We start from the raw sequence: 25,719 nt of genomic DNA, 5'->3' as shown, positions 1-25,719 counted from the left end.
TCTACTCTCATTTTCTCTTTTTCTCTTTAGTCCTAATGGAGCTTCTCTGTCCTCATTAAGACCATCACACGAGAGATGGATTCATTCACAGCTCTGGCCGGGGTTCTCCTGTAATCTTTTGCTAAATGTTGAGCTGGAATTAAATGACCAGACAGAAGCGAGCCCTGAGTCAGCCTCTATCTTAATGCCCAGGCTTCCTTAGACCCTTATATAACCCTAACAGACAGGACTAAAGACTCCAGCTGTGGCAGACGTACACAGAGGGGAGAGCTTAGAGCAAGACAGGCCGAAGTATCTTTTCACTGTCTTCACAGAACAGCCCAAACTATCACTGAAGACCACTGTTATCTTTAAGCTGTCACCTCACTGACTGGCCCTGCAGTACAAGGTGAACCATGTCAAGTTTGTTGATTTGATGTGCCATATTTTGTCTGATACATTTCTTCAAAGGAACCATGCTTTAACAGGGTGTCTTAAGGTAACATATACTTAAATTTAATGCTGTTTAAGACCTTTTCAGGATCATTTTAAGCAATTTTAGGCCTGATTTATAGGGTGCTTTCAGATGTAGAGTTTGCTTGCTTTGATCCAAATCAGGGTCTAATTTTGTTACCAAGTTGCATCATTGTCTAGAGTTGGTTCGTGTTCTCACGGCAGCATTTACAAGCGGACCAGATCAAATGCCTTGTGCGAGAAAGCTGCTCTTCATTGGTCAGAATTTCCATTTTGGAAAAATCCAGGAAGTAAACCAAACATTGAAGAAGAGTACACTTGCAAGATAAATGTGACACTTTCTAATGTCACAATGGAGGGACAACTACGCAGGTTGATTTTAGCGCTGCTCATCGTGGACTATATTGCTGTCATTGTTCATTTTAGTCAAACCATACAGTTTGAAAACGAGGCGCGGCTCCAACTAGAAAACAATGTTTTGATGCATTGGATGTGCTGAATGTGCATATTAAGGCAGTACAGGAGGAGGTGCACATTAATAATCCTCCAGGACTGTAACATGCTCATGTTTAACCCAAACAATGTGTCATGTGACTGCAGTTGGTTCAGATCCAGGTCGGAACACGTTCTCACCACAAATGAACCACACTAGAGTTTGTATGTAACCAGACCGAGACCACCTCTTCAAGAAGGTCTTGGTCTGGTTGTTTTGGTGTGCACCTGAGTGCAATTGCTGTGTTCACACCTGCCCAAACAAACTGCACTTAAATGAACTTGAGTTCGATTAAACCAAACAAAACAGGGCAGGTGTGAAAGCACCCCGAGATTGGAGATCCAGCTCTGAATCCTGTCTCATACAGAGGTAAATGTTGAATTTTGTTTTGTTTTTTTAACCACAAACACTCAATAACCTCAACCTTCAATGAAGTCATGCTTTATCAGGGTGTCTAAAGGCAAAAGAAACAAAAATTTAATGCTTTTAAAGACATTTTTAAGATATTTTTTGACCAAATCTATGATAGATTTTAGACAAATAATCCTTTTCTTTCATAGCTTGTATTTGGCCATATTTTTCCTATTCAAACATTGCAGGTAAGTGTAAAGGTAAGTAGTATTTGTTGTCTGTGTGGAGGTAGGTTTTATGTAGGAATATGGTTATTAGAGTGAGTTATGTTAATCTGCATTTTGCCAACAGGTAAGTGCAAGCTTAAAGTAAAAAGTGAGTATCAGGTCATAGGTTTAAAGATCTGTAACATCAGACATGTGGAGCTCGACTCATTTTGACAAAAAATAAATGAAATTTGCTAATTTTTTGTGGCAATTGAGACATCACAAATTCCAATTTATGACTGTTTAATTACTTTTAGGGTAAAAAACAGTCTTGAATGTCTATTAAAAATCTTTTAACACTGAATTTAAGACTGTTTATGGACCAGCAGAGCCTCTTTAAAGAAATAATCCTACCTTATCAGAAATATGTGTATTTGCCTTTTTGCTGAGAGTTAGATGAAAAGATTGACACCACTCTCACATTTCAATATGAAGCTGGAGCCAGCAGCCAATTAGCCTTAACTTTAGCATAAAGACTGGAAACAAAATCTGCCTACCAGCATCTCCAAAGCTCACTAATTAGCACATTATATCTAATTCATTCAATCCGTACAAACACGTATAACGTGTTAATGAGCCAGCTTCAGAGGCGCTGGTAGGCAGAACAGCCTGATGTGAGAGTGGAAAGGATCCTCTTATCTAACTCTGGGTAAGGAAGCAAAAAGCGTAAACACATTTCTTATAGGAATAACATGAAGAGCTAATTTTTGACAGTGAATCCTGTATGTTTTCAGCTGCAGACTGTGTATGCTTTATCTGCTAAAACATATGCAAAGAAGCATTACATTTTGCCAAAAAACTATTTTTGCTTCTGTTATAATAAAATAGCTGCTCACTGACTGTATGGATATAATTCACTGCAGACTGTTGCAGAGTGTCACTTTAATAGCTCTGGCTTCCAGCCTGAGATAGTTTATAGATTCAGCCAAAGCATGCTAAATGTCAATAGCCACTAATACTGACTAATTGCTAAGCTATCAAGGAAAGAGTATTTAATGATTATTCAGATACTGTGGTAAATAAAAGAGTCACAGATGTAACTTTCCCACCTACAGTGTCTATCTTCGTGGTGTGCCTTTCTTTCAGTTTATTTGGCATTATATCTTTTAAGACCAAATGTAGAACTGAGAAGAATGAACTACTCAAAGGAGCTGTACTGTACGCATTCTCATGTTGGTTTTATCCAGAGAGCCTCCAGTCAGTTACAGTGTTTGTAGGATGTGCCAGTTATACGTTGCACTGTGACAAGACGCAGCCCCCGTATTATGATGACATACCAGAACTACGCTACTGCCGACTGTGGCATGTGTCACCAATGCCAGCCCCTCTAATTGGCGTTGTTTAGGTATTGACGTCAGCAAATACAGGCAAAATGGATTAGTTTGAAACACACAAAGCCACAAATGCCCATTTTCCATCCCAGAGCGTCTGCCAAACACCCACACTTTCCCCCTAAAGAGTGTATGCAAAAACATGCATGTTTCCACACACAGGAAGGGAAATCGCCTGGCTGGCAAGCTGACATACAAAGAGCCCTACTTCACACACAAAGATTTCTCTCTGATCTGGCAATTATAGATCATCCCACCTCACCCCCTCTCCCTCTCCCTCTTTCTCTCTGTCTTCCTGATCTTCTGATTGCAGATTGAGGGAGACAGGCAGTACAAGAACCCTTCAATCTGGCTCTCAACTGCGAAAAAGCTGAAATTGTATTCAGTTCCCTCCGCTTTATGACTCACGAACAATGTGGGATGGTTGGGAAATTGTATTGATAACAGGGCCGGTTGATATAGGGTAGGTTTAACAGATGCAGATTAGGCCTAGATTGAAAAATGCTTTTTGAATAAGAGGATCTCTGCTGAATTAGTAGCAGTCTAAACCGAGACGTGGTGTATTAATAACATCTGCAGTTCTGCATCATCTAACAATACTGTATAACGGCTGTGTTGCAGTGATGCAGAGGGAGGAGAGGGAAACTCTTGTTCCTGCAAAATGATCTCTTGTACACAACCACTTCATCAATTGGCAAATCAATAGCACGCACTAATACCTTTGCCCTGTTTGTTATTTCTGTTTGTTCATTACTTCATTACTGAGTCACACTAAGGAGAAGATATGGTTCAAATCTCACAGTGCGGCATCAACACCCTTTTCAAAAGTGTGAAGGACAGACTTTCCTGCAGCTGAAAACACAGAGAGAATACTAACATTGTTAGAAGGAAAGCTCATAAAGAACTGTTAATAATCTTTTTCACTTGACCATTGACCACAATCTCTCTGGCCTAATTATTCGTTTTATATGTTATATGCAAAAGCTATTTTGAGCCAAGAGCTGTCGAAGAAACAGATATGCACAGCCAGATCTTTGGTTGTTTGAAAAATGTTACCACATAGTTACTGTAGCTAGGGTTGGGTATTGTTTGAAAATGAACAATACCAGTGCTAATACATGACCTCTTAAAGTGATACTGATACCAGTAGAGTACTTCATTTGATACCCTTAATGTGAATGGAGTCCAGTTCAGATCAATGATTCGCAACAAGACCAAACGGTTTTCAAACATTGCAGAGAAAAGTTGCAGCGGTGTGAACTGGACAGTCTGAGCTCGACTCAAGCCGGCTGATGGTTCCGTCGTCACGGTGTGCCAGTGTCGGACGTTGGGTCACTACTGGTGCTCGCTGTATGTGCTTTTGCCCCGCCCACACATATATTCTGATTGACTGATTAATCGGTGCTGGTTATTTATATTATTGTGGCATATTTATTATGAACACAGTCCATCTGATGCTCGTTTCTTTACATTTTTGCCGTTTCATTACTACAAATGCAGCTGTAGCCAGTATCTCACTGTCACTATCCTCATTCATATTTTAAGAAGCTATAAATTCTGTTCAGCAACAAAATAAGCCTGAAAAGCTGGAAATCTGAACAGAAGTATAGCGAGTTGTTGCATAGACATGATACACCATTTCATCTAGTTGCATTGGTGTGAATGGCAGGTTTTTAAAGCGTTGCAGAACGGCGCATTGAAAGTAGTTGCCTGTTGCATCTCATCTCGTTGCAAATCTTTGATCTAAACTGGGCTTTAAACTACACTTTCCAATGTTTTGGTGGCATCTTTGCACGCTGAACTGCTAACTTTGTCAAATACACTGCACTTGACTTCACACCACAGACTATATGGGTTGCTGCTGTGGGAGTGTGAGCTCCGCGCAGGGGGACAGTTGTGAGATTCCGCCTACACAGAGTGACAAGGCTAACTGTTAGCATCACATGGCTAATGTTACCCAACAGTTACTACTGGATCTAATCGTAAGTGTGGGAAAACCAACCCTGGTCCCACCTGACCCTAACGACTCACATGGTGGCCAGGTGGGTCAACGACTCACATTGTGACCTTAACAACACTGAAACTAAGAGCTCACGTGACCCCTACGACTCTGCAAGGGTTCCACCCACACAGGGTTTATAGCCTGCAACTTCGCACCAGTCATTTAGAACTGAAGAAGCTTCTTGGATGAGAGGCGAAACGTCTTCAAGAAATGCAAGCAAGTCCAGATGCCTACAATATTAGCACTTATGATTACCATGACCTGGATGACTGAGAATCTTCACTGACATATTGGATGTAATGATGAAGTCTAGCTGTTTTGGTGTCGGTGTGAGTTTGTTGGGTCTGTTTAACAGCTCGGTGTTGAATGCTGGCAGCTAGCAGACACTGCATGAACGTTTGCCAGAGGGGAGCAACTGGCGACGGCAGCAACAGAAAGTTTGCTAACCCGGTGTGGTGTCGAGACGGTCTGAGATCAGATCTCCCTAATGCAAAACGGATCAAATGCAGGCATCGTTTGACAGGACAAGTTTAAAACTACTTGGTGCTGGGCTATTTCGGTCCATACTTCAAACATATCAAATACCAATACCCAGCTCCGCACAAAGTAACTTTAGTTATAATCATGACATGTAACAGTATTCAGTTTAATGACATGAAATCAATTGCATGATGTTAAATGATAATGATTTGAAGCATATATTCATCAGGGACTAGCTACTTTTTACTCATGTATGCAAACAAGCTTTTGTCTATATTCCATGCTAGTTTTTTATCTTGTATCGGGTCCTATATCTACCTGAACATAACACAAAAGTGACAATAAATACTTTATGTTTGATTGTATTTCCCACAATCTGACATTATTTGTTCACATACTGTAAAGTGCATGAACAATGCTAGCCGCAGATTCATACGCTCTTTGTGCATCAATGCCATCTGCAGAAAAGACACCACTTTCACCAGGGACCAATTACTTCAAAGATGCACAGTATTAACATTTATGTAGGTACCAGCATTGAAGACAATACTCTGCCATAAGAAGTGAAGATAATAAGACAGTGAAACAATGTTGCCTGTGCTCAATGAGGGGAAAAAAGAACAGAAATATAGATAAATAAAGACACATACAGTATAGAGTTAATGGCTCTACATGGAGACAGAAGCCAAACTGGCTGCTGGAAGAACAATTACTGGATGCCCGTCGGCAGCTCAGATGTAAATAAGAGTGGGCTGGTGCCTCAGCTGTCAGATACAACACCACAGAGGAAGATCAGACTCCAACAGTTATGATATACTGCAAAAAATGTATTTTTAATTCAGTTTATTTTGTACAAAGTCTTAAAAATCATGCTTTTCGTAAAGTGCTCAAATAGAGAAATTTTGCAGCCTGTGGATAGTTAAATTAATACATTTAAAACCAAATAACTAAACATTTTTGTTGCACTGTTTGAAAGGCCTTGTCTGCATAGTTTCAATCAGGAAATATCTCGCATTTTCTCCTGTGCAACAGGGATCTTGTGATGGAGAAAAGCCAAAATGCAGCGCTGTTTCTAAGTGAAAATGTGTCAAAGATGTGAGAATAGGTGAGGTTGTAAAGGTAGGTGTTAACTGTTTCTTTAGCCTTTGTGCTGATCTTGAGATTTTTTCACAGAATAAATAAAGTTGTACGAGGCTGGTGTGTACTATAGATTTTTACTGTCTGGGGATGAACTGAATGTGTAAAAAAGCATCAATATTTTATATATCTATTGATATTGTTAAATCGAATCATTTCACCACTCAATTACAATCAGCACACACACACACACACACACACACATAGAGACATAAACTTACACAAAGCACTGGCTGGTGAGAGAAGATGTTCCCTCCTCGTGCTGAGTGGCTATGAACTTCGCCAGAGCTGTTTTAGGCTCGCATAAAAAATTCACGACTCTCTCTTAGCAACATTCGCCCTACATACAGCATACACACATGCTTGCACATGCATCACAGCATTATTCATGGTGCACACATGTGAGCAGGCGTGAAAAAAAAAAACACTCACACATACTGTACACTTGATGACATACAGTAGGTCATGACATGTTTAATGTGAGAGCAGCAAGACATCACAAAAGCTTTTATATGGTAAGTAATGATCTGGACCCTCAGACATGCTGTGCATATCCACTGACTCTTTCCACTGAACATTTTATTGGCTTTTCTTGATAAACACAAGGAGCTCTGACGTATAACTCGTTAGCAGGGTCAGCGACGACTGTAGTTGATGAATTAGTTCGTCAGGAAGCCAGCTGTGTGTGTCTGTGTGCATCTGTTTCTGCGAATGCCACAGTTTAAATGCTGTGTGTGTACTCATGCATTTACATTTCCGATATATCTATATGGGCATTCGCAAAACGTGCTGTGGTGCATGCGTCCTTGAGGGAAACAGACATCTGTGCGCACATCTCCGCAGCAAGCAGGTCAACACCTCAGCTCACCCATCCATTTTCATTAAGATGTTAATGACAGGAGTGGAGGGGTGGTGGAGAGAAGGAAAGATTGAGAGAGTGAACGGATGTAGTTATGCTCCCTGTGGAAAGACTATCAAACCACTATCTGTTGTCCTCAACCATAAAGCTCCCTCTGCTCACATTACATAATCCCTCCACTACGATACACCACTAGCAACTATCAAATAGATGCGGCCAGTTGCTTCACATCAACATTTCGCACAGAGTTTCCACTGTGTACTCATGCTATTCCTGCACAAGATGTCTGAGCAGCAAAACAGAATATAAAAGCATGTTTTTCCACTTGAGAACTCATCTTAGCACTGCCCAGTCAATGTGGAGTTGCAACACCTCTGCCAAGTCATCTCCATCTTAAAAGCATTTGGGGCACCTGTTCATCCTGGCGGTAACCACACGTCTAACAGACAGCGCTCTCCCAATGGCAGTTCTGAATTAAAACCCACTCCAGAAACACAATTTCATCCTCGCTGCCTTCACCATGTTCTTTCATTCTGCAGTGTATCTAGGTCAGTCAGTGTACGCAGCCAAGCTGCGGCCATGTGTGGTCAAGTGTTGAGAAGTGAGGAATTGGATGATGCAGGAAAGCTTCATCACTAACTTATTAATCTGACCAAACATCTGAGAACAAACAGCTCCTTAAGTCTAAGATCCTTTTTTTGGCTACTTATTTGGAAGAAATGAAAAACGAACATTTAAGGCTGGTTGCTTTAAGTGAGAGCTGCAAAGTAAACACACGGGGTATGGATGTTTTTCTTATTAGCATACTTGGTTGTACAGATCCTTCATGGCTTGATGGAAAAAGCAGGACTTTCAGATCAATAACAGGAAAAAGGAAGAGGAATCACATGTAATTGAATCTGTAGGAAGACCTCTAATCAATATTTAATATACAGGATGCAACTAGTTTTCCTGCCTTAGCATGTTCTGATACTGTTTCATATTAAAATGAAATTTAATAAGAGGTATAATTTCCTCCTCTGTCTCCACAAATTAAAATTACAAAGAATGACAAAGCCAGTCACGTTCATCTATCTTCATTATCCTTGATATTTGGCCTACTTTATGAACAATCTGAGCCAGTCATCCTGCATCAGGAAGATCCTGAAAATTGCGACTTGAAAAATAAAAGGCAACCTTTCTGAAACCTTCCTGCGATGAGCATAGCGCCACTTCCAGCAAATCTTGTCCCACACTGGCAGTAATATTGCCTAACACGCTGTGAGTGCTATAAAAGACCGTCAATCTATGATATCATGCTAAGCGTATCCTCTTCCTGGTGTGCAGATGCTGTCGCAGATGGAATGGGAGCATTCGCTGAAGGGTGAAGAGAATGAAATGAAGAAATTCACTCAACGCTTGAGTCATCCACAAGTAAGATGAGAAAATGATCACTTCATTGGTGCATCTGAGAGCAAAGTAAAACATTACACTGTCCGTCAGGCAACGTTCACGCACATACAGCTGTTGTTGGCTGGGGTGTGATACTGTAGGTGTTTCATGTATTTGCAGGACACCATAAGCTAGAATCCAGCCACACTTGATTATGGAATTATCATACCTGGGAAAGTGAATTAGGCATTGGAAGAAATGTAACAGGCACGGCATCACGAAAATACCCTCACTATAAGACAGTAACAGCACCACCAGGGAGCAGAAGCCTCCCCTGATGTAGCAAAAGCAATTTTCAGAACGGTTTATTTATAGGTTAATATTAAAGGTCCAGTGTGTAAGATTTAGCGGCATCTAGCAGTGAGGATTGTAACCAGCTGGTTAGAATTCCTTCAAGTGTTTACTGTTCAGGAGGATATTACCAGGAGAGAAATTATTTGCAGAGGTCTGTTCCTCTCCAAAACAAACAGACCAGGGGTCTCATTTTTAAAACAATGCTTAGGATCCATACTAAAAATGTATGTACGGACAAAAGCCAAAAATGTGCCTAAAAAATATTCAATAATATCTACAGGCCAGTTTCCTGCCTCCAAAATGGTTATAAGCGTGGGTCAAAGTTTCTCCCGTCAAGTCTCTTTTTATACATTACAACTTTTGCGGGGGAAGTGGTGTACGCTTCTTTCAGGCCTCGTGTTGTGCATATGCAATGTCTATAAATGAGACCCCTGGTGGTTAAAACCAGTAAAAGCACTTAGTAAAGAAGTTTTAAGTTACATATCAGTGTTTTTCCAACGCTGATCGGCACATCACAGACAGACTGTTAGCCCAGCATCTGCTAAAGATCCTGGCATTTTAGGAGGTTCTTACCAGAAGTTGAATTATCCGTAGAACTATTTTCCTCTCCAAAACAAATGGAGCCCGTGATTTAAACCGGTAAAAACACTGAATAATTTCACATTTAAAAAAAAGAAGTATTTTTCCGATGCTGCTTGTCACTGAGTGGCAGCTAACTATGTTGGCCGACGCACAAACGCAAATGGCCCTATCCAGAGCCAGTGTTTGGCCATTCTGGGATACTGTAGAGGCAGTGCATCATGGCAGACTCTATGGCTGTGTCCGAAATCATTCACTACTACCCACTCTATACTCTATAGCCCTATATAGTGAGCTCACCTGCAGCATGAAAGAACACTTCTGGACACTACTCAGGTTATTTTCTCGGCACCGATAATTATCTCATTGCTGACGCAAAATTAAAATGTTATATCAACCTCGGCTGGTGAACCATCCGTAACAAATACCAACATGCATATGTGTGATGTAAACATGAAATTACACTTAGCGTATTTTCCCCAAATTGATTAATTACATTACAAAGTACTTTGTGGCAGTTTGCGTTGTGTTAAGATGCTCCGCTCTGCTCACATTAAGTGTGATTGCAACCTGTTCTGGTTAACTTTTGCTGTGTTGAAGTTTGTTTTGCCAGCCAGTCACATAATAACTTGTGAATTTAATGTATAACGTTATGCATTATGACATTACTGCACAAAATAGAACTAGCAGCAAACCAGCTCGCTAACATTAGCTAGCGTTATTAGCCCTACTCTGTACAGTAACTGTTAAGCACTGAAGATAAACAGTTGCTAATTTATTTTTATCTCGTCAGGGACCAACAACTACACATTAAATACACAGTTTATTACACTATATAGGGTATAATATTTCCCACTACACATTTGGACAGTACTACAAAATGGCAAACTTACTATATAGTGGACTATAAAGTGAGTAGTGATATCGGACACAGCCTATGAATGAGGACCCACTCCCTATGTAGATTTGAATGGCTCATTCTAAGGTAACTGTGACACAATGATACTTATTTTCAGGTGATTATACACTAAAGACAACCTACTTATTATATCATATTCCATGTCTGCCAATACATCCCCCTAAATTCTCAACACCGGACCTTTAAAGAAGTGCACATGTGGAGCAGTGCACACAGCCTTGTATACACTGTATATATATCTCTCAAGTCTCTAAAAGAAACTATAATTAGACCCCAAGCCTCGAAGTAAACAAATGTTGTCTTCCCCGCAGATTATTATTGTATTAATCTGTTTGATGTTGGGAGCAGTGCTGGATTAAGGTGTCTCAGCAGTGGGCCAGTTCACTCCCCTCCCTTTCTCTAATTCTCTAATGTAGGAGCAGATTTAACAGTGAAGACATACACCACTAGCAGTGTAATGAACAATGGTGAAAAAGCCTGTGGCTTCCTTTTGGTTCCATTAATGTCAGTCAGTTAAAAATCCATCCTCCGACATGTTAGCAATAAAAGCTGATGGTTTAACTTAACTGGAAAATGTGTGCATACCAGGGTGTCTCACCCTCTGTGTGTGTGTGTGTGTGTGTGTGTGTATGTGTGTGTTTGTGTGTGCATCCTCTGAATCTACTTGCATGTCATGCATGTTGTGAGAGAAAAAAATTGCATGTTCTCTCCGTGCTCTCATCAAGTCGATGTAGCATCACGATCCTAAATCAACCATGGCACAAGAACGACTGTCTTGCCATTAGTATTACCAATTTCCATCGCACAGCTCATCGTCAAGCAAATTAATGCAAGAGAGACGCGCTCACACACTCGCAAACACACACACTCACACACACGTGCAGACTAAAAATAGCAGCTGCCTTACCTTTCTGTACACTATCATGTTGGGGGACTCATCCGCTACCCCGTTGGTCCCCTGCCCACCGCTGTTGGTCTGTGCCATGATCCAGTAAGTAAATCTGCCACAGGAAATGTCAGGTGCTCCTGTTGCGGACAGAATGGATATTTTGGTCCATCAGAAGAACAATAGAGCCTGAACATGACTTGCCCTCACCTTGCCAAGAAGAGAACAATTTACATAACTTTTGGCCTGGATCACCTCTCAACATATTTGACATTTCCCTCATGAAACACATCTTCAGAGCTCCAATTTGGCTACACGTGTTCACATTTCACAAGGTCTTGACAAGGACATTTTTTAAAGAAAGGGGGTAGAATTTGCACAAGCTATGGTTACTGGTACAATGTGGATTCCCAGTGAATGAGGCACAAGTTCAACTTGAAAAGCAGAGATTGGTACCATTTCTCACATTGATTCTTTGTGCACAGAAACCTGTGATAAATATTTTTTCTACTGTTTGTTGACATCAGAGGACTCAGTTGCAATCCTGGAGTCTTACATGGCACCTACTTTGCATCCTAAGATTGCAATAGCAAGATACTGTGAGGTGAAGACCCGGACCCTGACAACAGTAAATGCAGTATAAAAAACAGAGAGAGAGAGCGAGAGGTAGAGACACACGCACACACCGTCCCTGGAGGAGGTACAATGCAGCTTAGATACTACATCCATTCGGATAGAGCAGCCATAGTCAAAACGTGCAAGACTGTGCAAATGTAACGGATACCGTGTGCACGTTACAGCTCCATCATCCTGTGCTCCCCATACGACACCCACACGACATCCTTGGGAGGTTTAGTCTGCACACTAAATAGCCTATAGCATGCAAACAGCGAAGTCATGAAACCTGCTCCTAAGATGAGGCCGTCATCTCTACTACACTGTGTTTTTCTTACCACAAGCCACTGCCCGTTTCAGCACCTTGGACAGCTACCGCAAAACGCCCGCGCCCGTTGTCGTCCACGAATAGCGCGTAAATACACAGACAACACAGCGACATCGGTCACCGGAGGAGAAGGAGGAGGAGGAGGAGGAGGAGGATGAGGATGAGGGGGGGGCTTACCTGAAAAAACGCGCAACCCGCTTATAGGAGTCCTGAATCCTTGCAGAGGTGGAAGCCTGGTCCTTCGCGTTCAGGATGTCAACTGGCACACATAGGAATGCGAGGATTGTTCATTGGCAGCGGGAAGAGGCAAACATTCGGCGGACACTTGGTGTGGTACAGCTCTCTGTCTCTATCTCTCCTCTCCTCTTCTCCAAACGATGCTCAGAAGCACGGGCGCGCCTCCTCGGAGCGCCGGGAACGCGCATCGATCCGTGGCCAATCGCGTGTGAGGAATAAATTACAACCCGTTTTGGAGACATACAGATATTTTACCAGCTCAAATTGTGCCGCTATGCACCGCAGTGGTGTGCACAAGAAAGTCAAGATAGAATAGACTTGCAGTATATCAATATTTAAGCAACTGCAATCTTCTTCAAAGGTCAAGAAGGGACAGGATATAGCACTGGCTTTATTTTCAGGTTTCTTCTGAACGAGGGGAAGAAACTGTCTTGGATGTAATGCAACTTCTAACCTACAAAGAGCATATGATTCAAGGCAGTTATGCAGTAAATGAAACCACCCAGCAGCATATAAAATTAGCTCCATCGCAGCCTGTTCCAACATTAAAGTGCTGCTGACATGATAATGCATCAGTAGGCTCTTATCCAATTATATAACTAACACTGACAGAGGTCATCTTGCCTGCACAGTGATACTTTTGTACTTTAAGTACATTTTGCTGCAAACTTTTAAGGGGAATTTGTAATGCAGGACTTTTATATTTACATATTGCTATTTTTGTAAAGGGATACAAAAACTGATATGAGCAAGATCCTATACTGCTGTCCTTAACCCTTTCATGCATGAATTATTACGACCTCAGTCAAGATTTTTTTGTCTTAAGTGTATGTATTCCTCATAAGGCATGAAAACAAATTATGAAGTTAATTTTTTAAACATGCATTTTTCAAGGAGTTGATCACATGTCCACTCAGGTGGACAGCACGCGTTTAATTTTTTATTATGTCTTTATTGAATTTTCACATTTAAGTTTTAAACTAAAAAGTATATAAACCAATCAAAAAATATATATCATGTAAAACTATAAAATATATTTTAATGATGTCAAACTTGTGTGTTAATTTTAAAAAAAAATTCTAATACTGTTAAATGCCATGCAGAAGCGTTGAACCTTGCTCTACCCTTCTCAGCCCCCCACCCACTTCTTCCTGTTGAACTATGTCATTTGTCCAATGCACATTTTCTGCAAAAATATTGTCAAAATATTGTTTCTGTTACAAAAACTGTACATTACCTTAAATCAATTGATTTACAGCCCCCAAAAAAGTCACTGCAGATGAAGTATTTTCAAGAACAACATAGTTGCAGTAACAATTGTAGTTGAAATGATTACGATGATTAATTGAAATTTCCTCACAACATATAATCAATATTTGGAAAATTAAACAACTCTATCACTACTTTGATGTTACTTGATGTTATCAGATTTTATGTACCCACCAGGGTCTCCTATTATAGAAGGATTGGCAAGATTTTCTTGAGCTGCACAACATTTCTTGCATTCCGTCGGCCATCTTGGTTTTGAGAGAGTTGTGTTGCACTGACCACACCTGGGCAGTAGGGGGCGGTGTATGGCATGACACTCTATACTGTAGTGACTTAGGGCCCGCCCCAATGCCCCCCCTTAGCCCTACCCCTTGGCCCTACCCCTAGATTTGTGCGTTCCCGCGAGGGGTAGGGGTGTCCTAATTAGTAGGGGGCATAACGAGGGGTAGTGGGTATGAAACTAGCCCTTCGGAGTAAGGGATTTCAGATGCTGACTTGCCAGCGAGGGGTAGACGTCGCCATGGCTACCACCGAGCAAGAGATGGGGAAAAGAGTTCATACATGTACGTATAATTTCACAAATAAACATGGAACTTTTGTAAAAATGTTTTTGAATAACTGTGTATTTGTTTAGAGAACGGTATAACAATTTTTTATTGCTATTCAGATTGGAGTTGACAGAAAGCTAGTCAGCTAGCTAACGTTACTGTCGTCAGGTTGCTTGTTAGCTAGCTAGCTAACAAGCAACCTGACAACTGGCCTCTGTCATCTGTCCTGTTCTGCAAATTTGTCGGATTTCTCACAATACAATACCACGCCAGCTAGTATAACTATGCTGCCTCGTAATGTTAGCTGGTTAGCTAGCTAGCAGAAGTCCCTTGTCGTTCATATCATTTCGTCGTCTTTCGTTCATCAAACGAAGCACGATGAATACAGCAAACGCGATCGGTAGGATGAACTCAACTGGAGACTCCATTGTAGATGCCGGTAGGAAATGTAGATTCCTGTTTAAAAAAGTTACGTATGCGTGAACATAACCGACGCGGTGACATAGTGAGTGGTGTCCCAATTCCTAGGGAAAGATTTCAACCCCTACCCCTCATTGCTTCATTTCGAGGGCCAAGGGGTAGGGCCAAGGGCCAAGGGGTAGGGCCAAGGGCTAAGGGGTGGTGGACAAGGGGGGTTATTGGGATTGGGCCTTAAATGCAACTACAGCATCAAATCTCATGTATATACAAGAGAATGCCTTTTAAATAGCTGTCCACTGTAGTGACCACTATACGTGAACGGGTGTGGAATCCACATGACATGTAATGTAATGTCACTTTCTCCCTGTCAGACTGCTCTAATGGTGTATCAATGCACACAGTCCGGGTGCGTCATGACAGTCAATAATGTGCCAACCGTCATAGACAGAGTAGTAACACCTTATATACCTGACATGTTCTCTGCATGACTTTGTAGTTCACATGTGCCTTATTGATGAGGCATGATAAGGCTTATTGACACTTTGTGTTGTGACATCACTTTTTTTAAATACTTAACAAGGTTGCAGTTTTAACAAACAAAAATAATCAGCTACCGATGATTAGCATAAATACTGAGCCACAGTTGTTGTGCTTAATCAATTACTTAAAATGATCAACTGTTTTCATTAAAAGTCCCGCGGATGAAATGTGCGGAGGTGAAGAGCAAAAAGGGAAATTATTTGCAAAATTAAGAGATCAGGTTGAAAGTTTTGCTTGTTTTTGGCTTTAAATATGAAACAGCAGCAAACAAACATCAAGGCCAGAGAGCTACAATACCCAAAGAAACCAGATTAGCATTTATTTCATGAAGAGGAGCAGTTGCGGGCATGCAAAGGAGCTGAAAATTAATGTTTCACCTGCATGAAATTGTTTATTTCACTCAAATTCATCACTTGTATTTTACAGCTTTACCACGCTTTACCACCAAACTGACTGCAGATGAAAGAAAATGTTAGAAGATATGAGTTTCTGGGATTTAATGCACCCAATGATGCAGATATAAATAGATTTTTAAAAAAAAAAGGAAACTATCTTAATTTGTTGCAGTCTGTGGCTTTGAGGTATGCAGCAGTCCAGGCGTGAAAGATGACAGATGTGACCCTCCTCCCTATGTACTGTATCTGCCTGTATATTTACGTGTCTTCTGTCTTCCCCTTTGCTCTCTTGGGACCGAAGCTCTCTGCAAGATGGACAAAAACATCCAGTCCACTCAGTTTCCCTGCAAGCTGCAATGTCAGAATGACAATAATGTATAACCATCATGGATGTTCTTTGTGAAGATAAACAGTTATCAAGCCAAACAGCATTAGATGTTACAGCCTCGGGGGACGCTGTGTCAACTGACGTCCATATTTCATCTTATCTTTGCATTATTTTCCTTGTTTTCTTATCATCTGTTATGATAATCATCTGTCTGTGTGCTGTGGCTTTTTTTAAAAGAACTGGATGTGCTGCAAATGGGTCACTCCTATCAGGCAGTTTTCCAAAGTCATTTGATTCATCCTTAAAAACGTGCAACCTAGATACTGCTTCCATACTAAAAACAGCCATCTCAGATTTTAATTTTATTGGGAGAGGATTGAGAAAGTTCCTTCAGCTCAGTTTAACAACGTCATACATGTCAGTTTAGTTTTTGACTTTCATTCTGGCTCGACTTGCTTAAGACTGCTCTGATCTTTCATCTGAGTCAGGAGGAGTGTCAGGCTGTGCTTAAGGAGACTAGTGCAGCCTTTGATAGACGAAAACGAGGTATGGCTGTCTGCTTTAGTCTTCAGTTGGTTTAGGTTGTATATAAGGCAGAGGCTATGTTGTTGGCATATGCAATCGTGGTTCAGAGCCCATCACTATGACATCAGTTCTTTATGTAACTCTTTTTTTAGGCCCCCTGTAGGTGAAATCCCATTATCCTGCAAACTAGAAACTCACTTCATGCATACAAATGGACTGACAGACTAATGCTGGAAAAAAAACAACTGCAGGAAATGTAGGTGTTATGATCAAATCATGTTTGGGCTTCAGCGGTCACATCAAGGCAGCAACTGCATTCTTTTATCCTCCTACAAATAGAAAATATTAGAAGTTCAATGTTGATAAAAGATTTAGAGAAACTCGTTCACGCCTTCATCTCAGCGGGGTGGACGTTAGCAACGGCCCCTTGTTTGGTTTACCCAGCAGATCCCTGCACACCCTTTCAGGATGCGGCCAGAGGAACCATTCTTACATCTTTACACTACCGTCCTGTAAGATATGGAACAACTTTTAAAGTGCTGGCGTTAGTTTATGAATCACTTAATGGCTCAGGGCCAAAATACATCTCTGATATGCTTGAAGAATATAAACCGAGCAGGTTCCTTAGATCTTTAGGAATCAGTCAGCGACAAGTGCCTAAAGTGAAAACCAAACACCGTGTTGGATTAACTATGCTGCAGACAGAATGAACCAGCATCCTGATGATCCTAAATACAACTGTAGTCACATTAAAATCTAAATTAAAGACTTTCTTATTCTCCTGCACCTTTGATTGATTATATTCTCGGCTGCACTTTTATTTCCCTTATTAAATTTGGGGACATTTATTACTGCTCTGTATTTTATCTGAAAATTTCTCTTTTAAATCAATATTTTGTGTATTTTTGTTAATTACATTCAGTTTCAACACATTTTAGCACCCACTACATCATATTTTTAAATGCTGTTTCAGCCCAGTTACAGCTCATTATTCACCAGGAAGAACCTTTTACTCAAAGCAATGTTAGGTCAAGTTGTTCAATATTTTACTGTATGGCTTTAATCACTAGAGTGCAAAGATATCAACATCTAATTACTGAAGCTTACAGCATAGTCGGGTCTGTCCAATTCAAATATGTTCTTTAAAAGTCAGACATCAGTCATAAGAGTGACGTTCGAGTAACTCATTCAGCAGAGTGACACTTCTCTAATGCTGTGAATGCAATGAATAGAGGGCCATACAGGAGACAAGTGCATACTCAGCCAGTTCAGGCTAGGGTTATAGACTATGGCAAGGCCGGAGCCATAGAGGGGGGAGTCTGCATCATTTTTTTCATAAGCAAGTACAGCTATACAGTATACTATACAAATGTTCAATAAATTCATTTTACATTCTAGTTTTACACTTTTTAATATGTTTAAAGTAATCAAATAGAGAGACACTGCAGTGTTTGACATTGACTGTGCCTGCCCACTTGGACAAACCACAGGTAGACTGTAGTACACCATAATACTAGAACCAGGGGTATTAATAATGGCAATTTGTTTTGTTTATTTATGATTATGATTGCTTTTTTAAATGATTATTTCAGACAGCAGTTTGTGTTTTTAAAAAGAAAGATTATTTCAGACAGCAGTGCGTGGTTGCCTTTCATAAAATAGATTTTTTGAATTAATGTTTTTCATCAATATACAGTAGTTGTATATTAAAATGTAAATATATTATATATTAATGTATATTAAAATTACTGCCTTGGGCTATAGATGTGCAGTGAAAGATATACACACCTCAAGCTTTATTTATTTTTTTATTTTTTTACCTATATTTAAAAACATTACCAGTTTACATGACCTGTTTATATATATATACTGTATATAGTCCATACCCATTGAGTACAGCATACCATACCATGACTTAGTCATACCAAAAATTAGAAAAAAAACAACAACATTGGTCCACAGGGGGAGCCACAGCAATCGGTCGCATTTGAGCCATTTTAAAGCATTTTTCTGTTGTTATAGCGCCACCCAGTTGCCAATTAGAGTTAAATTTCTCCAGTCACCTTGAGGCGTCCTGTTCTACATATCTACCACGTTTAGTAAAAATCGATATGGCGGTTAGGCCTAGATAAGAAATTAGCTCTCTAGCGTCCCCTTTTTGTTTGATTGGGTCAATAATGGAGAGGTCCCCTCAGATTATGTGTGGTCATATGCCTACAAAGTTGCGGGGTGATCGGTGAAACCCTTGAGATGTTATATACCTTTATGTGATGAGCCACGCCCTCCGCAATATTCATTGCCTTATAGAAGCTCAGTTTTAGTAAGTTTTCCAACTTTTGCCAAGAGGGAACTTTAGATATTGGTCCCTAGATTATGTTCACCCAGTTTCATGCAGATCGGTCAAACTTCCTAGGAAGAGATCGTTTTTAAGTGTTTTCAAAAAATTCAAAATGGCAGAAAATCTATATAACCAGAAGTTATGGGTTCTTAGAAATTGTTCCTCATGAGGAGAGGCATCTCTGTGCAAAGTTTCATGTCTCTACGACACACGGGGCATGCAATATGCCCAATCAAAGTGTGCAATTTCAATTGGTTGCTATAGCGCCCCCCTTTGGCCAATTGGTGTAATATTGCTTCATTCACATCCTCCCATGACCCTCTACCACTGTGCCAAATTTCACATGGATTGACCAAGTCAGTGAGGAGAAAAACGTGGAACAGACACACACACAGACAGAGTTTTTGTCATTATATAGTAAGATAAGATATAATATAAAATATGTGTAACAAAGTTGCATTCAAAATACAGCTTGATATGTGTTGAGGTGTGTATTTCTTTTACTGCACGTCTATAGCCCAAGGCAGTCATTTTAATATACAGTACTCCAATACACTACTGTATATTGATGAAAAGATATGAATTAAAATATGAATGAAAAAAAATCTGTTCTATGAAAGGCAACCACGCACTGCTGTCTGAAATAATCATTTAAAAATTAAAAACTTTATATATGTACATACAACACACAACTGCTTTAATTCATCTACAATATGGCATCATAGTCTTTTATTTCTACTTTTTTTATTCTAAACTTTTACTGTATTTACTCAATTTACTCTACAAAGTTCCAGCTTGGATGAACTGTCTTTATATTTCGGTGTACGGTCCCTTTAAGTGGCTTGACTGTAAACTCAGTTTCCCACAATGCACCGGTGCATTCTTCCTCGTCGAACAAAAACGCGGAAACAAAAGAAATAATCAGTTTGTCAAAACAAACAACACCGAGTCGGCATAAAGTGAGCGTAGTCGTCGCTGACAGCTGTCAAAGTTCACACCGCAGCTTCGTTTAACGCGTCTGGAGGATTTGCCATGGCTTTGAAACGAATAAAGAAGGCAAGTATTCGCCTTGTTTTATTTAATGTACGTTACAGGAGAGGCTGGGGCGATGCGGAAACATCGTTTTAACGTTAGCCAGCCAACCATCTAGCTTGATAGCATCTGTTTGCTAGCCTAACGTGGTTGATTGTTGTTCCAACGGTGTTTGTGATTGATTTAACGTTATGTAACGTCAGTTAATTCGCAAGGCAGCTTTTACTGCCAGAAAGTCCGATATTTATGTCACCGGCGATGACACAGAAGCCAGTTAGCTAAGCAGATAAACTTATCTGAGCTAACTTCCAGCTAAAGTTGGCCTAGCATACTAGCAGTGTTAACGCCCTGTACGTCGGTGTCTCTGGCTAACTTACTTTTCAATATTATTTAATTTAGCGAAGTTCTAGCTGGTAGTTCAGTAACGTTAGTGTACAGTTTAACAGACTGTAAACTCAAGTTTTCCTCCTTTTTAAGCATTTTTTTTTACAGTAAGGCGGAAGCTGCCAAACTCATAAAATGTCGTTTGTCTTGTTTGTGTGCTCAGGAGTTACAAGACTTAGGGAAGGACCCTCCAGCTCAGTGTTCAGCCGGACCTGTAGGGGATGACTGTAAGTGTCACAATATCTGCTCCCATGTGTATAAACTTATCATTGTCTTAATTATTAATCCTGTAATATGGCTACTTTCATTCTTGTCATCACTATTGTTCTGTGCTGATATGAAGCCTTGATACCACATAATGTTCTCACAAATGTTGTCTTCGTCTTTGTTTCTTTTAGTGTTTCACTGGCAAGCTTCCATCATGGGACCGGTGAGCCTTTTCTGGATTAGTTTCCTGGATATTTTTAAAACCAAGCTTCTTCTGGATCTCCATACAATAGTGTTTTATGTTGACTTTACAGCTCTTTCTATTCTGTATGGAAAGCACAGACTGGCACACTCTACCCCAGTGTCACACACTAAAGCCCATGGTGTTACTTAGACAACAGGAAAAGGGGAAATACCACAATACCATAATTTAAACAAAGTGAATCTTAAACAAATGAAAGGCAGATTATAATCTAAATGAATGGTTGCTCTCCTAATGCAAATAGTATTCTATTACATGCAGTACTAGGCATAATTTAACAATACTTTTCCTCTCTATTCCAGCCCGACAGCCCATATCACGGAGGAGTATTTTTCCTTTCTGTCCATTTTCCAACGGACTATCCCTTTAAACCACCAAAGGTAAGTTTACTGAGTAGCTGAGATGTACACCACTTTCTTAAACAAGTATTTTTCACTATTTTCTAAAGTATATTATAAAACCAATGATTAATCAATAATGAATCATTGGATGCAGCCCTTGTCACAAGAGGGTTATTTTATCTATTACTGCTTTATTGTTGTTTTCATAGATTTCCTTTACAACGAAAATCTATCACCCAAACATCAACAGCAATGGTAGTATCTGCCTTGACATCTTGAGGTCACAGTGGTCACCTGCTCTTACAGTATCGAAAGGTAACTCATATCTTCATTTTTCCTGTGTGATAGAGCGTAGTATATCACAACAGCACTGTGTAGGATCTGGTTTGTATCCACAATTTACTGAAGTCATGAGGAAACATGTTTAAGGGTAAATTAGGATGTTGGGGAGGAAATGCCAAAGATAGGTGAGTTGAATTCTATCAAAATGCGCATGACAGTGAAGTCCCTTTGGTGAATCAATCCACCAAATCTGCATTCTTCCAAGTGAATGATTTCCAGCCTCTAGGAGCACAGGTAACAGGATTTTCAAGCCTGATTATCCAAAAATGAACCTCTGCACCCTGTGTGTTTTTGTGACTGTTACGACTCCTTTGATGGCAAGTTGGAAAGGAGACATCAACACGACAGTCAAAAATAAGATGGAGTCAGAGCATGTGTATAAACAAAGAAAATGTTTTTTTTCTTCTATTTATTTGAAAGGGACAGTACACATTAATGAACATCAGTATGTGAGTACATGTGTAAATGTGTCGGAGTTAGCAAGCCTGCTAATTTACATCCGTAGTCCCTTGGCAGGTAATAGACAGACAGACACACAGGAGGTAGGCGAGAAAAAAAGAAGGAATAATAATAATAACAGTACACAAGGAGTTCACATTAAAATACCCATTCATACATAGACATAAAGTGCAGTGTGGATTCTATAAAGTGCCGGGTGTAAAGTGCCAGTTGTTAAAGTGCAAGTGCATGATAGTTAAATAGATCCACATGTGGTGGTCCACTCCTGCTGCTTAGAGTGGACCAAGACATCGGATACTTAGCAGCAGATGAAAAGTCCCATTCACAATTTAGGTACACAAAGATAATACATCACAGTGCAGTATAGTGCAGTGCATGCATACATACGTATATGTAGGCATGCACTGCACAACAACAATAACAACAACAAAGACAGTGCAAAGCATGGCGGACAGTCACAGAGCACGGCACATACGTATATGTATCGCGCTCTGCGAGAGGTCCGCCTAGCCATGATTACAGTGTTGGTTTGTTTTGAGCCAGTTTTTGAGGTGGGCCTTAAAGGTGCTGTAGGTAGGGCATTCTCTTATTGTACATGGTATGTTGTTCCAGATGTTACTGCCCTTAACCGACATAACAGATTGTCCAAAAGTCGTGTGTCTGTAAGGTACTTCGCAATCTCCCCTGGAATTGGCTCTGGTGGTTCTGCCACTGCTAACTTTAAGTTTTATATATTCTTTTAATGGAGGAGGTGCAAGTCCATTCAGTATTTTGTAAATAATACAGGCGTACTTAAGAACTTTAAAATTTTCAAAACTCAAGAGGTTGTACTTCTCAAGGATATGGCAGTGGTGGTGAGAGATCGGTTTTCTGTCAAGGATTTTTAGGGCCCTTTTATATAATGATTCTATTGGTTTAATTGTAGTTGTTCCAGTGAGAGACCAGTTTGTAAAACAATATTCAATGTGGGAAAAAATCATAGCATGTATAAACATTCTGGCCGCGTTAACTGTCAGCGATGGTCTAATCTGCTTGAAGTTAAGTAGATTGAATTTGATTGTTTTTGAAATCTTTTTAACATGATTTTTAAAAGAGAGTAGGATCAAGAACAACACCAAGGTACTGGAATTCTTTTACTAACTCAAGTTCCTCTCCTCTCAGGAATACATTTGATTGTGTGACCATGGTTTATTGAGCAACAGAAATCTAACAAAAGATCACAATTGCGGAGGAGGGTAGGTTGAGGTGGTTGTGCCAAATAAACTGAAAGAAATACAGTAAAAGTGGGCCTAATCTGAGTCTGAACTTGAAAACAAAACTCAAACAAAAAACTGACTCTCTTATCTAAAAAAAGAAGCTTAACCAAAAATAGATACAGGGGTGGCACCAACCCTAAAAACTTGTGGACAATGGAGACCTCCGTGAGTGAAAAATGTATAGGGTACCCCGACTTACCTATGTCCACAACCTCGCTCCACAAACCTTGTTTTAAGAAACCAAGTTAACTCAATCGCATGCCGCACCCAACACCAGCTCTAGCAGGCAGAGAGGAGAAGAGAGCGATCACTGCAGGCATGGTCCTTTCATAAGAGATCCCTGGATGTGATTGGCCAGTCTGGAAGCACCCACACTCCACAGATGCAGGCCAGTCAGGTTGATGGCACCTGGAGAGCAGAGAGGAGGGGGGGAGAGAGAGAGAGAGAGAGAGAAGACCAGGGGAGGAAACACACCCACAAACACAACTGCACTCTGCCCCTGCCTGGCATGTAACAGTCACTTTGAAAACTAACAGGATTTTTTGATATAAAGATGCATGAAATTGAGGCTTTTTTAAACATTGAAACGCGTGCATACTAATTTTTGGTCTTTTTCTTACAGTTTTATTATCCATTTGCTCCTTGCTATGTGACCCAAATCCAGATGATCCACTAGTCCCTGACATTGCACACATCTACAAAACAGACAAACAAAAGTGAGCATGAAAGCTACAGAAATTGGAATGTGGAAATACTTGAATCTGTCAACTGTTCTCTAGAAACTCATCCTATGTTTTTTCATTTTTCTGTAGGTACAACAAAGCAGCCAAAGACTGGACTCAGAAGTATGCAATGTGAGGGGCTGGACTTTCTGCAACAATGACGCATCCCTGAACACCTCAAATTATGACAGTACTGTTTCAACTGCTCATCCACACTGGTTCTTGTTGAGGTGTTTTACTCGCTTGAGGCACTTTCTCTACTTGGACTTTACTTGACTTCACTGTTTTTACTGTTTATTTTATTTTCCCCTTTAAATTGGCGTCATTATTATTAATATTGGTTGTGGTGAGATGGCCTTATGATACTTTTCTTTTAAGAGATTTATATTGTACAAGACCATACTGGATTTATTTTTCATCGTTTTGCATTAAAGACATTAATCAGTAAGTGGATTGCAAATTGTTTCTTGACAACACACATGAGTAAACTGAAGTTCTGAACCATCTTGTGGCATGAAAATGTTTAATTCAGTTCTCAGTATATTTCAAAGTTGAGACTGACCTTTTTTCTACTATTCACATGGCCACTAGGTGGTAGCCTTTACTTTTTACCACCCAAAAACTCCTACTTAGGAACTGTTGCTCCTTGACAACCTGTTTGTCAAGTAGGGAAACTTGTTTGAGAAACTTGTTTGTGTTACATGTAATTCAGGCCCATTTGCTAACTGGTTATTCGTGTGGATAGTGGATATTATAGTGTCATACTTCAGCAATAAAAATATAAGAAGAGATGTCTTGTTCATTAAAATGAGACTACCCATTATCATTATCTCGGCTGTGTGCAGCTCAGTTGTGCATTGGTGAAGCTAGTGTTTTCTCCTATTGATGTGTCCAGAATACACTATAAACATGCTGATGTTAATGTAAAGATGGGCATATACATTCTGCAGTGTTGTGGGGTGTGGTTTAATCACGACTGTGCTGAGTGAGGACTTGACATGTCCTAGTCCTACAAAAATGTTGTCCCTCATCTTTCCAGTCAGCAATTCTATTAAGATCAGCTCTAATTACCTGCCAGAAGAAAAACATTGTTGTAGATTGCTGATAATTGAAATAAAACACTTAAAATAATAACATGTATGCCTTAACCTTGGCAGATTTATTTGAAAGTTGAGGTGAAGAGCTAAAATGTCAAAGCTGTACTCAGGTTTTAGTTATGCATTCAATGTTTTTTCTCAGAATAAAAAATCAAATGCTTGGTCATTTTCACCCTTAATCCCAGATGATTGAAGTTTGCACTCCAAATATGCAAGACGTGAACTGAGAGAGAGCATGTGTGCTGTAGCACTGTTGTTACTTTGTAAAGAAAGCTCCGGCTGTGAGATTGAGGTGAGGTTATCGCAAGTCCAGCGTGACTGTGACCAGGGGACAACAAAAAAGACACAAAAGAACTACAAAGACACAACATAACCCCAAAAGGGCAAAACAACACAAAGAGACACAAAATGACTACAATAGTGTCAAAACAACAAGAAAGAGACACAAAATGTCTACAAAGACACAAAATAACCCCAGAAGGGCAAAACAACACAAAGAGACACAAAATAACTACAATAGTGTCAAAACAGCAAGAAAGAGACACAAAATGACTACAAAGAGACACAACATAACCAGAAAGGGGGGGGGGGGG

The 25,719-nt window shown here is 40.1% G+C and overlaps 2 protein-coding genes across 4 annotated transcripts in view; one reads left to right on the top strand and one right to left on the bottom strand.

The window, feature by feature from the left end:
- rgs7a (regulator of G protein signaling 7a) overlaps positions 1-12,823 on the bottom strand; it is a 77,494-nt gene extending 64,671 nt beyond the window's left edge. The window contains exons 1-2 of one of the 2 annotated variants that reach the window (XM_050071908.1): positions 12,602-12,823; positions 11,503-11,621 (exon numbers count right to left, since the gene is read on the bottom strand). In XM_050071908.1, coding sequence (XP_049927865.1) covers positions 11,503-11,580 — 78 coding nt within the window. In that variant the 5' untranslated portion in view covers positions 11,581-11,621; positions 12,602-12,823. Of the gene's footprint in view, positions 1-11,502; positions 11,622-12,434; positions 12,507-12,601 lie in introns of those variants that run through there. The other variant, XM_050071909.1, reaches the window with a different exon arrangement.
- Positions 12,824-19,891: 7,068 nt separating this feature from the next.
- The window catches only part of LOC126406657 (ubiquitin-conjugating enzyme E2-17 kDa-like), an 8,449-nt gene continuing 2,621 nt past the window's right edge, over positions 19,892-25,719 (top strand). Inside the window, exons 1-7 of one of the 2 annotated variants that reach the window (XM_050071088.1) lie at positions 19,903-20,080; positions 20,604-20,667; positions 20,839-20,870; positions 21,212-21,289; positions 21,460-21,565; positions 23,930-24,023; positions 24,120-24,477. In XM_050071088.1, the coding sequence (XP_049927045.1) occupies positions 20,057-20,080; positions 20,604-20,667; positions 20,839-20,870; positions 21,212-21,289; positions 21,460-21,565; positions 23,930-24,023; positions 24,120-24,165 (444 nt within the window). In that variant the 5' untranslated portion in view covers positions 19,903-20,056 and the 3' untranslated portion in view covers positions 24,166-24,477. Of the gene's footprint in view, positions 20,081-20,603; positions 20,668-20,838; positions 20,871-21,211; positions 21,290-21,459; positions 21,566-23,929; positions 24,024-24,119; positions 24,478-25,719 lie in introns of those variants that run through there. The other variant, XM_050071089.1, reaches the window with a different exon arrangement.

This window comes from Epinephelus moara, chromosome 19 (genome assembly GCF_006386435.1).
Source record: "Epinephelus moara isolate mb chromosome 19, YSFRI_EMoa_1.0, whole genome shotgun sequence".
Taxonomy (NCBI): Eukaryota; Metazoa; Chordata; class Actinopteri; order Perciformes; family Serranidae; genus Epinephelus; species Epinephelus moara.
This window is presented reverse-complemented; position numbering and strand designations above follow the sequence as displayed.